General features: G+C 47.4%; 1 protein-coding gene across 1 annotated transcript in view; it reads right to left on the bottom strand.

Moving 5' to 3' along the window:
* The window catches only part of PRDM16 (PR/SET domain 16), a 308,571-nt gene that overhangs the window by 50,392 nt on the left and 243,471 nt on the right, over nucleotides 1–14,708 (bottom strand). The window contains exon 4 of the mRNA XM_036396437.2: nucleotides 2,377–2,511. Within this exon, the coding sequence (XP_036252330.1) occupies nucleotides 2,377–2,511 (135 nt within the window). The remainder of the gene's footprint in view (nucleotides 1–2,376; nucleotides 2,512–14,708) is intronic.

The raw sequence follows: 14,708 nt of genomic DNA, 5'->3' as shown, positions 1-14,708 counted from the left end.
CACCCCAAAAAATAAACTAACAACCAAAACAAGCAAAAAACCAAATAAACAAACAAGAAAAAAGGGAAAGTAGAAATAACCCAGAGGAATCCTGTTCCAGCCTGGGTTGATCCAGGGATCTGCTGTGGATGTGAACTTGGGGCAGCTCTGTCTGTCTAATTTTGCTGCTAAAACAGCATAATTTGGTACAATCGCTGAAATATCGTCCCTGCAGAACCACAACAACCACACTCCGGGGTTTGTCTCACTCAGAGCCCAGCACCACCTCCCCTTTCCACTGAGAAAAAGAGCCTGGGAATGAGGTTTAACATTCCCAGAGTCACGGTAAGGGATGGAGATGGAGCACAGTGAGAGGGGAAAGTCCATCCCAGAATTGCCTCATTAATCAGGGCCCTTCCTAAGAACCAGTCCCATTTCTCTGCTGCAGGGGTTTTTATTTATCTGAGCTTTCACACGTTTGTACTTTAGGGTGAAAAGAGCATTAGAAGGGGAGGAAGCAGCTGCTGTGTTCACCTAAAATCAAAAACCCACCCACAGACACATCAGAGCAGCAGAGGGGCTCAAAAACTAAAAAAACAGCCTGAAAAAAGGTTTTTTGTGTCTTTGCCTCACCAATAATTCACTCCAGGGGCAGCCCAGTGAGGATCTGCCCCTCCTGCTCCTTCAGACCTGTCCGTGTGTCCAGCCAGGACAGGGCTGCACATTTTGCTTTTGTTCCTGTGTTTTCCTCCTTTGGAATTGCCTCCTCTTTGTTTCCACTCAGCCACGTTGCTGCTGATTTCCTCTTTTTAAGGCTCTTGGTGAGGTATTGGGAATCCTGACTGGAGTTACCAAACCTCTATAAAATACACCCAAAATCTCTGCATTGCACACACACCTCACACCGGCTGATTAAACACAAACCTGATTTTTTTTTTTCCATGTCCTGTTACTCCTTTTCCCCCCCAATATCTGCACCTCAACTAAAAGCAGCAGCTGTCACCTTGATTATTATCACTATATACTAATTATATTCATGGCCATGAGCTGGCCATGAATATATTACTATATATTATAAATATATTATTATGTAGATTCTGTTTAGTATTTCAGACTCTTAAACTGCTCAAGTATTTTCCTTTTTGAGGCAGGAGTAGCAACAGCAAAAAATTAAACATTTCCCTTTTAGTAAAAGATATCATTTATCTACCATTTTTTCCAGTCCTCCTTCAGAATCACAATTATCTCCAACAATCAAGGATCTTCTTTTCAAATACCTCTCCAGCATGAATAAATATAAAGAAATCTGGCTAATGTTATTCTACATGTGAAAATTTGCTTTGTAATTGAAAAATCGTTAATGAAACATCTCAATTAACCTCTTTCTAAATAGAGAAATAAATACATTTAAAATACATTATAATCTGTTAATGGGGAGGGAGAGGGGGGATGTAATTGAGTGGTCCAGATCTTGCTGCCAATTACTTCACTAAGAATGCAGGAAAATTCTCTGTGCATTCCTGGGACTGTTCCCGAGTTACAGGAGTAAAGAAGAACAGAAGGATCCTGAATTAGGGACTGGATCCTGAATTAGGGACTGGATCCTGAACTAGAGACTGGATCCTGAATTAGGGACTGGATCCTGAGTCAAGGACTGGATCCTGAAGTAGGGACTGGATCCTGAAGTAGGGACTGGATCCTGAGTCAGGGACTGGATCCTGAAGTAGGGACTGGATCCTGAATTAGGGACTGGATCCTGAATTAGGGACTGGATCCTGAGTCAGGGACTGGCTCACGAGTCAGGGTCTGGATCCTGAGTCAGGAACTGGATTCTGAATTAGGGGCTGGATCATGAGACAGGGACTGGATCCTAAATTGGGGACTGGATCCTGAATCAGGGACTGGATCACAAATCAGGGATTGGTCATGAGTCAGGATCTGGATCCTGAGTCAGGGACAAGATTCTGAATCAGGGACTGGATCATGAATCGGAGACACAAATCTCAGCTACAGGATCCTGAGTCAGGGTCTGGCTCACAAGCCAGGGTCTGGATCCTGAATTAGGGACAGGATCCTGAGTCAAGGACTGGATCCTGAGACAGGGACAGGATCCTGAGACAGGGACAGGATCCTGAGACAGGGACTGGCTCACGAGTCTGGATCCCAAGTCAGGGAGCGGATCCTGAGTCAGGGTCTGGATCCTGAGCCAGGGACTGCATCCTGAATTAGGGACTGGATCCTGACTCATGGACAGGACCATAAATCTGGAGGTTTTAGCTCATCCCAGGGCTGATCCATCCCTCGGTCACCTTCCCTGGATGCTGGCACTGCCCAGCAGCCCTGGCCCAGCCCGTGCAGGGTGCCAGGGGAGCCCAGCAGCCGCGGGTGGATGGTTACCTGCTCGTTGATGTGGCACACAGCCAGGTTCTGCTCGTCGCAGGAGCAGCACACTCGGATGTACTTCAGCCAGTTCCCAGCCCCGCCCTGGCCGGCATCACCACAGAACTTCTCAGTGCCCAGGGCATCGGGAATCTGCGGGAGAATGACAGGAGAGGGGTCAGCTGAGCACACATGGCAGCTACAGAGGGGAGAGAGGGAGGAAAAGGGTTTGCAGGGCACCACTCCAAACAAGGAGAAAGGAGAAAGGGAGGGGATGGATATGATTGATAAAGAGACTTATGACAAGGATAACATCAGCTCTCAGGCATTATCTGAAGGTGCTGGCTGGCAGAACCTCCAAGGACACTGCTCAGAGTGGTCTGTGAGTAAAAGGTTCAGGAGTACAAATATTCTGGACAAGTAACCAAACTCCTCCAAACTGCACTAATTTTAATAACAAGGTCCTTAACTGCTCATTCTGCACATCATCCGTTTCATCCTTTCATGCAGGATAATTTTTAATTACAAACTTTTCAATAAACTCTCAGACCAGGTCACAGAGCTGTGAGGTTCTATTTTAAAAATCCCTTTACCCAACGCGCTACTTTCATTTATCTGAGTACAGCCTGAGAAATTCACCGGCCACATCTTTGTGGCTGAAGGTGAGATACAATTTGGCTGCTGCGAAAAAGAGGAATCCTTCAAAATAAAACTTCTCAGATATTTAAAGTCCAGCTGTAGGTAAAAAAAAAAAAAAAAAAAAAAAGAGTTAATTGAAGGGTTGCAGTCCAAGGTCCAAGGAAAGATGCTGGTTTGGCAGGAAGAGACTTTTCCTCTCTTAAGGCAGTGGAGTTTGGTGAGAGAACCAGAGGAGATGCTCAGCACTCCAGAGCAGCCTTTGGGATGATCCAGTTTGCAATCCACTCAAAAAAAAAGCACATTTTAAGAATGACACAGCACACCCTGAAAACAAGGAGAAGCCCTTTGAGTGCCAGCATAGCAAGGCTCTGCTCTGCTCTGCTCCTAAGTGGGCCTCCCTGCTCCAGAAACTCCTTTTTTTCTGAGATTCACATTTCCCTCCACCCCAACAAGCCCCTGTGTCAGTGCAAATTACTTCAGTCATCAAAAGCTCTTAACATGCTTTTACTAGCAATTAATTCTCTCAGAATCTCGTGGGATACGATTATATTTTCCCATCTATTTCAAGACACAGGGAAAAAAAAAATAAAAGGTGGGAAATCAAAGGAGAGGAAAAATTAAAGCTCAGCAATGACAGCAACAAGTTGAGCCTAAGGCTGGGCTGGGAAACCTCAGGGGGACAGGTCCAGTTCAGGCTCTGGCTCCCAGCTCTGGACTCCTGGGAGGACCAGAACCTGCCAGAAGCACCAGGAGAGCTCCCAGCTCCCTGCTCTGGTCCCAGCAGACATTTCCTGGTCTCATCCCCACCACCAACCCTTCCCTCTCCAGCTCCTTGGCTGAAAAAGGATGAGGGAAAATCCCACCATCAGTGCTGGGCTTCTTCCTTCCTAACCAGAGCATGGCACTGGGAGTCACTGAAATGCTGCACTGGGAGAAAAATCCTGGCTGTGCTCAGTTTCTTCATCCCCAGCCTGGGAACACTCAGGGTCATTCACTCATCCCTAGCTAGAGCCTGGAACTTTCTAGACACTCTTGGTCATCTTCTGGCAGCATCAAAGGTCTGAGGTGGGCATTGATGGCACAGGAAGCTAATTCTGTGTTGTTTGGAAGTTTTAATTAAACAAAAACCCACCAAAAACAACCAACCAAACAAACAAAAACAAGCAATAAAACCTGTTCTTAATGTGGCTGAACCACTCCTGAATTTACTCAGTCTAAAATATCAATAACTTCTGTTTTATCTCAGGGAGCTCCAGGGACACGGAGGCTGCCTAATGCTGGTGAAAGAAAGAGTTTCTCTTGACTTTTTTGACCTCAAATTGAGCAGCCCGGTCAAGCCAGCCCCTCAAGTGGAGACACACCCAGACACCAAGTGACAGCAGCTTCCAGGGAAACAGTTTGGAAAACCTAATGAAACAAATCATTGATGCTCAGCTGGTCTGAAGGCACTGAAGAGTTTGGGCAGAGTTTGTAGTGGTTTGAGGAACCAGCAGCCCGCAAACCTCCCAGTGCCAGCAATTGGTGACATCCAGTGACCCTGGGAACACAAGATGGCAAATCCGGGACACACAAATAAGATAAGATCTTTAATTTCACAGCTCTATCTCACAGATGGTCCCATTCATCTTCTAGAATTGTTTGAGAGGACATTTAGGGCCATTGAGTGGCTTAGGATGGAAGGGACCTTCAGGATCATTTAGTTCCAAACCCCTGCCCTGGGCAGAGAGCTTGGGGAATGTGGAAGAGGTTCTACAGGGTCTTCTGTGAGCCAGAGAGAAGTTTGAGAAGAGGATCCATCCTTATCCCTAGAAAGAATCTTCTACCAAGGTCGTTGACATAAAAACCAAGAAAGAAAGAAGGATAAATAAGAGAAACCTGCAAGTGTCTATTCTAGGTTCCAGAAAGAAAGAAGGATAAATAAGAGAAACCTGCAAGTGTCTATTCTATGTTCCAGAAAGAAAGAAGGATAAATAAGAGAAACCTGCAAGTGTCTATTCTATGTTCCAGAAAGAAAGAAGGATAAATAAGAGAAACCTGCAAGTGTCTATTCTAGGTTCCAGAAAGAAAGAAGGATAAGTAAGAAATTCCAGTCCAGGAAATTCCGATCATGAGGGACTTTGTCTCTCATGACCAATGAGTAAAGTGTAAATTTAGGAGTTTTTTAAGAATGTCTAAAAATCATGCATGCTATATTAAAAACTGTTTTGAAGCTTTCAGAGAATGGAGTGTTTTTTTTGTATTGTCTCCATCTCCGCTATGACAGGAGAAAAGCCCAAAATTCAGCTCAAATTCATTTTGCAGGGTCCTGCTCACCAGCTGTGCCTCTGGAGGAGGTTCTGCCATAGCTCGAAATCACCTGAAACTCTGTGGTTTTATCTGCGTGGGGGCATTAAAACCCAAGCTGGGGGTGTGAAATCTGACAGATCAAAACGAGAGAGAAGGAGGTGCTGTGAGAGCCTGAGAACCTGAGCTGCTGTTCTCACACACCCTCAGCGCCCTCCACAAACAGAGCCTGGCACCACGGCCCAAAGGCCAAAATGGGGACAGCACCCAGCCACCCCTCATCCCTCTGCTGGCACCCACCAGGACCCTCTAAAAATGAATAAATGGGGTGATCAGCTGGTTTAGAGTGCTGCAGGACCAGTTCCAGAGGCAGGGCAACTCCTGGCACCACGGCCCAAAACAGGGACAGCACCCAACCACCCCTCATCTGATGTCAAATTTTACCTGCCCAGGAAAACAGGTGTGGATGGTTTGGGACTAAAACTGCTCCTGAGCCCTGGATAGGGAGGGACTTAGTTCTGGTTTTAACTGTGAATAAACAGATTTAATAGAGCTGGAGATGCCTGTTGGGGTAAGAGCATCTCCAGGTGAGTGGCTGCAGGGAGCTGAGCCTTCCAGGAGTGGGGTGAATCCCTCTGCTGGCACCCACCAGGTCCCTCTGAAAATGGAATAAGCGGGGTGATCAGCTGGTTTAGAGTGCTGCAGGACCAGTTCCAGAGGCAGGGCAGCCCCTGGGCCAGCTCAGCCCTCTGTGGCCAACACCTCTAATTAAAGATCAGGTTCACACGCTCGCCGATGGTCGCTATCAAAGTTATTTCACAGCTTAACAACGCTGCAGCAGTCACCCAGCACTATCTGCAGTATCTGTTCTTTCTTCTGTCAAATGTTCACACACAGAATAATATTTTAAGTATCTCTTCCCCCCCCTGCCACCCCCAACCTGAGAAAACTCCGGAAAAAACAAACTGAAACCTTTTACCACATCTTCTTCCAGTTCAGACCAGAAGGAAATCAGAAATTTCCTCTGGCGAAATTCTGCAAACCAACTGTTTACAAGTCTGTCAGTAAGTAAATTAAAAAAAATTAAAAAATAATAATAAAAAAAAAATTCCAGTTTGAAAATGCTCCCGGGATGCTCATGGAACATTGGTTTTCTCTGTTCTTTTGAAGAACCAAGAGATACCCTGTGCTCTAGGACAGGTGGAGAAGGAAAATGGAGGCAAAACGTTTTGGGAATGGGCAAATTAAAGATCTCAGATTCACCCCACTCCTGGAAGGCTCAGGTCCCCACAGCCACCCACCTGGGGATGCTCTTACCCCAACGGGCATCTCCAGCCCTATTAAATCTGTTTATTCACAGTTAAAGCCAGAACTAAGTCCCTCCCTATTCAGGACTCAACAGCAGCTTTAATCCCCAAACCATCCACAGCTGTTTTCTTGGGCAGGTAGAGGTTAATATCAGATATTTAGCACCAACAGCAAAAAAACCCCAGAGATGCCACAGGAAGAAAGAACCCATCAGAAAATGCAGTGTAATTATTAGCAGGACTCTGACTTGGTGGAGCTGACATGGAATTTCTGCCTGTGCTCTCTGCTCAGGCTGGCTCTGTATCAGTGGAGACGTCTCTCCTGAGAGTAATTTGGCTTAAACATTAAAAGAAGTTGTCAGAGGGAAAGGAGAGGTGAAAAAAGGGTGGGAAGAGACTGGAGAGGAGAAAAACAAAATAAAATCAATTTATAATTAGTAATTGGTGCTGGTTTTGCAAGTCTATAACCATCACGTGCTGCTGTTCCAGTCAATTTTGGGAAATGCATTTCATCTCTTTAATCCCTTTGGCTCTGAGCATCCCTGCCCCACGGAGCTGGGCTCCCTGCAGGAACAAGATTTGTCCCTTTTTCTTTGTCCCATGTTAAACCCCAGCAGTCTGGGACAGCCCCTGCCCTGGAGATGTGCTGGAAAAGCAGACTTTCATCTGGCCTGCAGCCTGCAGACACGCTCAGAAAGTTAATTATTGTGAGAGCACTTCCTCTGGCCGCTTTTCCATTTCATCCCTCCCACCCCATCATGGATTTCTCCCCGCTCCTTTTTTCATCACTGGACATGCCAAAACTTCAGTTCATCTTTTCTCCTTTTGCTGCAGATGGTGAGTTCAGTCTTTATTTATTAACCCACGGCACCTCCCAGCCCTTTTGTCTTCAAATCCAACAGCTCATCTACGAATTCCCAATTCCCCTTCCCCTCCCTGCCAGTAACAGTGCCATGATTTTGTCTCGTGGAGTTCTCACAGAGCTCTCCTCGCTCTGAAGTCCCCCAGCCTCCTCCTCTCTAGTCTATCCCCTCCAAACAAATGCACCTTCACGTTCCCTGGGATTACAGGGCTTTGACTGGCCCTCTGCAGAGACACGGATTTGGGACACAGAGCCAGAGCTCCGGCTGTGCCTGTGCTTCAGATCCATCCCCAGCCAGCCAAAAGGAAATTGTTGTCATGTTCCAGGGCTCACTTTGCAGCTTCATCTGCTGTCTGCCGAGCAGTGCTCGGGGTTTGGATCCAAAAAGCTCCTTGATCTCGCAGAGGCTCCGCTCCGTAATTTATTAACATCAGAAATGCTGAGTTATGGGGCAGAAGTTATGGAAAAATCCTCCCGAACGTTTACAATTTTTTTTGCACATCATTTGAGGTTTCCTGCCCCTCTAATTTGTGGGCTCTCTGTTGGGTTGTTTCTTTCACATTTTAATGGGCAGAGTCCAAGGTTTGGCCCCGGCAGAGGTGTGCCGGGGGGCTGGAATGCCTGCGGATCTGTCGTCAGTTGGCTTAATGGATTCCTAGTGTGCATGGAGAAACGGAGCAACCAGGAGTTTGCCATCACTGACCCAGCGTCCTGTTGCTATAACATCCCTCCCCAGAAGCCCAGAGTGTAATAAACCTTCTCATCCCATGGTCGCAGAATCTGCCTCTGACAGCTTGGCTGATGTGTGCATTTTATTTGGCAGGAGTTGGAGATTTTTTTCCTTTTTTTTTTTTTTTCCCTCCCTTTTTTTGCTTTAATGACCCACGAGCTGATTTAGAGCAATAAACTGTTGCCATGAAGTTTTGTTGTGTTTCTTTTAAATAAAGGGAAGGGAGGGACTGCTGCAATTTATGACTTTCAGAAGTAACTGAAACAGAAAGTCCATTCTTGCCATGAAATGAAGAGAAAAAGACTTCATCCAGAGAAACACCTCTGTCAATGTGCAGACACGAAGCCTAGATGAACTCATAAATTCAGCACTCTGCCTGCAATTAAGCAGGCTTCCTGGTGATTTGACAAAGAGTTAATGAGAAACGTGTCAGACACAAACAGGTCACAGCACTGGGAAGAGCAGCTGAACCAAACCCAGCTTGTCTGCTCAGGGCCACAGGAAAAGCTCAGAGTGCTCTCGGGGAGAGCTACTTTGGGTGATGGACAGTAAACCTCTTGTGCAAACGGGAGGTCCTGACAGGAGCTCCCAGCTCCAAACTCACCAGATGAAGAGGGAAGAGGCTGCAGAGTTCTCAGCACCACCCATGGCGGTGTGTGATGGTCACCCCTCCATCCTCAGCGTGACCCCCCTGGGAAATGGGCAGTGCATGCTCCAAGGACTGCAGGATTACAAAGCCCAGTTCACCTCCTGGCTCTGCGAGCAGGATCCTGTCCTCAGGAATTCTCCTCACCACCCCTGTCCCATCCCCTCTGCAGACCCTTGGACAACCAAATGAAAAAAATCATTGATGCTTAGCTGGTCTGAAGCCACTGAGGAGTTTGGGCAGAGTTTGTAAGGGATTGAGGAACCAGCAGCTCACAAAACCTCCCAGAAGGTTTCCAGCAGCACAGCACAGGACCCACCGGCTCTGCGACAAAACCCCAGAGCACCCAAACACTCTGAATGCTCAGAGGGGAGCAAAACAAATCTTTATGGTTCTCCTCCTTCAAACAAGCACATTTCTGCCTCTTTCAAACTCAGCCAAGAGCTGGGAGAACCAGGAACGTGAGGAAACCCAGCTGGATTGCACAGCGCCAGTGGGATTGGTGATGGCAGGCAGAGGCTGTGAGCCTGGTGACACTGTGGAGCCAGGTGACACTGCCAAGCCTGGTGACATTGCTGACTTTGGTGACAGGGTTGAGTCTGGTGACACTGTGGAGCCAGGTGACACTGCCAAGCTTGGTGATATTGCTGATTTTGGTGACAGGGTTGATTTTGGTGACACTGCAGAGCCCAAAGGGGGCTCGTGGGGGGCAGAGTGCCTCTGCAGCTGATGAGACAGAGACCAAATTCAGGTTTTTAAAGGGCTGGATGGTTTTGAGCTTCCACTGCCACCCAAGCCACACATCTGGAGTGGGAATTTTCCACTGGTGTGTGCACTTCTGGGCTGCTGCTGGGCTGCTGCATCCTCTGGCTTCACGAAGGGTCTGGAGGAAAACCATCCCAGGGAAGGCTGGTCCTGGGACGCATTTCTGTCACAAGAAATAACCTTCTCATTCTTTTTTCCCCACCACATCTAAAGCACATGAGGAATCACATGAAAAAAGGCTGTTTTCTCCCAAAAGTCCCTGTCCAGCTTCCAAGCAGAGGAGCCTGGATGGCTCACACAAGCTTGGGAAGCAAGGCTGGGTTTCTGGAGAGTGTTTGAATCCAGCAGAGCCTTTTGAAGGGCTGCCCACTATTAACTGCTCTTCTCTTGCACACCAGCACAGTGAGTACTTCCCAAGTGTCTGCTCTGCATCAGGATAAAAAGGGCTGGAAAAAGCTGCAGTAGCACTGCTGTGTCCTTCAGGCACTGTAGATTTGCTCCAGCTGAAGGAACATCAGCCCTGACCCTACACACAAAGCCTCAGGAAGAACCAACAGCACAAAGAATCATACAGAACACCATTTACATTAAATTTACATTTACACCCATTAAATCTCCACACAATCTTCAGGAAAGCATCTCCTGCTCTCCACAGCAAAGAGACACCACGGATACATGACAGAGAAATGGGGCAAAGAGAAGAAATCAGGAAATCTCGAGAAAAATCCACCCTGGCTCTGCTTTCCCTCCCCTGTACCTATAATTCCTTCTATTCCCATCTTGGAGATGCAGTTTTGCTGCCCAGAAGACACCCTGAATGAGCCAGGATGCCACAGAAGGTGCTGCCAATGCTGGTTCCTGTTGATGCAGGAACCCAATCCCACCCCCTCGTTTCTCTCCCCAATTTTCCTCCTCTCTGAGGAGGAAAATCAGCTCCCCTTGCACAGCAAGGTCTCATCACCACACAGAAAAACACAGAGTAAAGATGTCAAAACAGAAGACAACTTCCAAGCTGATGGCAGGCATTTATCTCAACAAAAGCTCATTTTTCAGCACTAACGTAATTCATACCACACTGATTTAAATTAAACAGTAAACCATAAAAAACTGCGCTCGAATCACATCTCAGGGCTGCCTCAGATATTGTACACACGAGGCAAGGAAGGGATTTCCAGTTCTTTGTAATATACACACACAAGAACTTTGAAGTTTTCCTCCATGCCGAAAGAGTTCAGGACGTCCCATTTTTGTGTCCGACAGCATTTTGGCTCATTCCTAAAGAATTGTAATTGTAAAGTTCTAAATAGATGAGGAAAAAAATGGGAACTTGGGAGAAATCTTCCTCTGATTAAAAAAAAAAAAAAAAAAAGAGGCTACCACAGGCAGGGGAGGATTTGGAGTCTCAGGACATTTCACTGCTTTGGGGAGAGGGAGCAGCAGCAGGAGGTGCAGCAGTGCTGAGCTCCCAGGGCTGTTCCAAGGGGTTAAACCAGACAAAAATCACTTGTGTCCCAGAGCTTTTGTGGTGATCCAAAAGGCTTTAGGGTCTGATTCCTCTGCTGCTATTTCCAAAGGAAGATGTGGGCTAAAATGGCTCCCTAATGACCGGGTGCCAATTAGCCCGGGGGGAGGAAGAGCAGGGCAGCTCTCCTGGCAGAAGGGAGAGGGCACAGCAGCTGAACAGAACTTTATTGTATGAAGATGGGAACATTTTCTGATGGTAATTTGTCCAAGAGTCCTCTTAGCACTCAGGCACAGCTGCTTCCCTTATCCAGACCCAAAAGGTTCTTCTGCTGTAAGGAAAACACAGCCAACCTTAAAAATAAATTCTGATCAGCTTCTTGAGGTGCATCCTGGCAGTTCCACTGGATCAGAACTGACAGAGGGAGCTGCTGCTTGCTTTGAACATTTTTTTGTTACTCCAGCTTGGTTTTAGTAACGTTTTGGGAACGGAGCTGTGGAATACCACGAGTGTGGAGGCCTCTCCAGGGTGATTTATGGGCAGCACTTGGTGCCAAACCCATCTGCTGCATTTCACACTCTGGCCAAAAAAGTAGCAGAGCCTTCAACTGCCCATTCCTGGTGCTGATATCAGCTCCAAAGCATCAGCCTGGCAAAGGCCACTGGAGGTGCCAGCAGGAGAAGACCTCTATGAAGTGACATTGTCACATGGTGCCTTCTGAGCCCCTTCCTTGAGAAGAATCCAGACTGTCACCCAACAGCCCTGGCAGATCCACTGCTTCCCCCTGCAAAGGCTCTGGGATTACACAGGATTGTTAATAATACATGAAACAAACTCCAACAACACTTATTGTTGAAGATGTATGAACTCAGAGAGCTGAGGGGCTTGAAATAGCACCCATTTTCAATTAATGAACAGATCTGGGGATATATGGCCCAAGTTCAAGTAAGAGGGGACTCAGAAAAGGAAGGCCATGCCCTGGGATGTATTTGATGGACACATCAAAGTGTTTCACTCCTGAAAACTTAGTGTGTTACTCTAAAAACTTGATACCTGGAGTTACCCTGCAGCCTGCTTATGGTGGTTGGGCCATTTCTGGACACCTCAGCACAGCACAAACCAAATTTACTTCTAGGATTGAGAACTACAGGGAATCAGAAGTGAAGGGAAATTCACTTCAAGGTGTTGAATGTCTGGAGAAGCTGGAAAGGATGTGGATTTTCATTCTGCATGTGACTGGTGCCAGTTGCACCCATGCAATGACAACCACTGTGTTGGTCCCACTTCTGTCTTCTCCCAGAGCTTCTGCACCCTGCTTTAGGTGCTGCTCAAACAAGGACTGACTGCTACCACCACACAACTATGGAAAGAGGGGAATCACCATCAAAAACCTGCCAGAGGTGTGGTTCAGAGGGGCAAGGCAAGCCCCAAGACACACAGGTATCACACTCTTCTAGCACTGATTTTAGGAGGTTAAGAGAGGATGATTATCCTTACTATACATCCCATCAGGATGGATAACAACAACCCAGCAATCCAGGAACACGTGGGCACCTCTCCTCCCACTGGCTTTAAAAGCCTTGAATTTGCAGGCCCAAAGGCTTCGTATTCCCAAGGCTTAACCATGACCTGACACTTTCAGAACAGAGATTTACAAAAAAAATAAAACTAAAACCAAAATCAAAACCAAAACAAAAAACAAAGAGAAAAACAACAACAAAAAAAATCCCCCAAAACAACAACAAAACCCCCTTGAATTTACAGGCCCAAAGGCTACGTATTTCCAAGGTTTAACCATGACCTCACACTTTCAGAACAAAGATTTACAAAGAAAAAAACAAAACCAAAACACAAAACAAAAAAAAAACCAAACAAAAAACCCCTAACCCCCCCGCCCCCCAAAAAAAGCCTTGAATTTACAGGCCCAAAGGCTACGTATTCCCAAGGTTTAACCATGACCTGACACCGTCAGAACAGAGATAAACAAAAACAAAACCAAAAACCAATAAAAAAAAAAAACAACCAAAAAACAAACCAACCAACCAAAAAAAAACCCACTAGAAAAAAAAGAAAAGGAAGAAAAAAACCCCACCAAAAAGCAGCCCAAGCAGGGCTGTGCCTTCCCCCATGAGCACAGCTGTGCCCCTGACACAGGAAACCCCCCCAGAGGGCCACGCTGGGACGGGGAAGCCAAGTCCTCCTAATCTTTGTTATCAGCAGCAGCTGCTCTCCTGCCCTTCAGAAGGTGTGAAATAGATGAGTTTGAGCTGGGCTGGCACTGAGAAAGAGAACCAGAGGATATTCGAGGTTCAAAACCTTCAAAACCAGCAGCCCCCTCTTTGAGGAGCTCAGGAAACGAAGCAAGCCCAGGGCAGATTTTCTCTCACAAGGTGCTGCTCACACTGCAGAGAGCTGACATGTGTGTGTGGTCTCCTTAGAACGATATTTACTGAAAACATGGCCCAGAGAAGGTGCTAAACGAGGCCTGTGGGCCTGGCCCAGAGTCCCACCACGGCCCTACATCCTGCACGAGAGCTGGTTTATCTTAGAAATGTCACCAAAAGTGAGAGCAAGAGGCCTTCCCAGCAGAAAGGAAGGGCTGTGAGGGAATTTGGGGGTGCTCAAGGTGTGCCCTCACAAAAAGGGAGAGCGAGAGGCCTTCCCAGCAGGAAGGAAGGGCTGGGAAGGAATTTGGGGGTGCTCAGGGTTTGCTCTCACCCAAAATAAGAGCAAGAGGCCTTCCCAGCATGAAGGAAAGGCTGGCCACTGCTGGGATGGAATTTGGGGGTGCTCAGGGTGTTCTCCCACCAAAAATGAGAGCAAGAGTTCTTCCCAGCATGAAGGAAAGGCTGGCCATTGCTCTGAGGGAATTTGGGGGTGGTCAGGGTGTACCCTCACCAAAAGTGAGAGCAAGAGGCCTCCCCAGCACAAAAAAAAAGGGCTGTGAGGGAATTTGGGGGTGCTCAGTGTGTGCTCTTATCAAAAATGAGAACAAGAGGCCTTCCAAGCATGAAGGAAGAGCTGTGATAGAATTTGGGGGTGCTCAGGGTTTGCTCTCACCCAAAATAAGAGCAAGAGGCCTTCCCAGCATGTGAGGGAATTTGGGGGTGCTCAGGGTGTGCTCTCACCAAAAGTGAGAGCAAGAGGCCTTCCCAGCACAAAAAAAAAGGGCTGTGAGGGAATTTGGGGGTGCTTAGGGTGTGCTCTTATCAAAAGTGAGAACAAGAGGCCTTCCCAGCATGAAGGAAGGGCTGTGAGGGAATTTGGGGGTGCTCAGGGTTTGCTCTCACCCAAAATAAGAGCAAGAGGCCTTCCTAGCATGTGAGGGAATTTGGGGGTGCTCAGGGTGTTCTCTCACCAAAAGTAAGAGCAAGAGGCCGCCCCAGCACAAGAAAAAGGGCTGTGAGGGAATTTGGGGGTGCTCAGTGTGTGCTCTTATCAGAAGTGAGAACAAGAGGCCTTCCCAGCACAAAGGAAGGGCTGTGAGGGAATTTGGGGGTGCTCAGTGTCTGCAGGGCCAGAGGGGCACAACCCAAGGCTCAGAGCATCAACCACCATCTGCTCCCCTTGCCTTGGCTGCTGGAAGGACAGCAAGGACCTGGGGTGAGGGAGCTGCTCCACAGTTAAAAATTCCTCTCTGCTGTGGGTTTTTAAAG

This window comes from Molothrus ater, chromosome 23 (assembly GCF_012460135.2).
Source record: "Molothrus ater isolate BHLD 08-10-18 breed brown headed cowbird chromosome 23, BPBGC_Mater_1.1, whole genome shotgun sequence".
NCBI lineage: Eukaryota > Metazoa > Chordata > Aves > Passeriformes > Icteridae > Molothrus > Molothrus ater.
The sequence above is the reverse complement of the archived record's forward strand: the minus strand, read 5'-3'. Positions and strand labels throughout refer to the sequence as shown.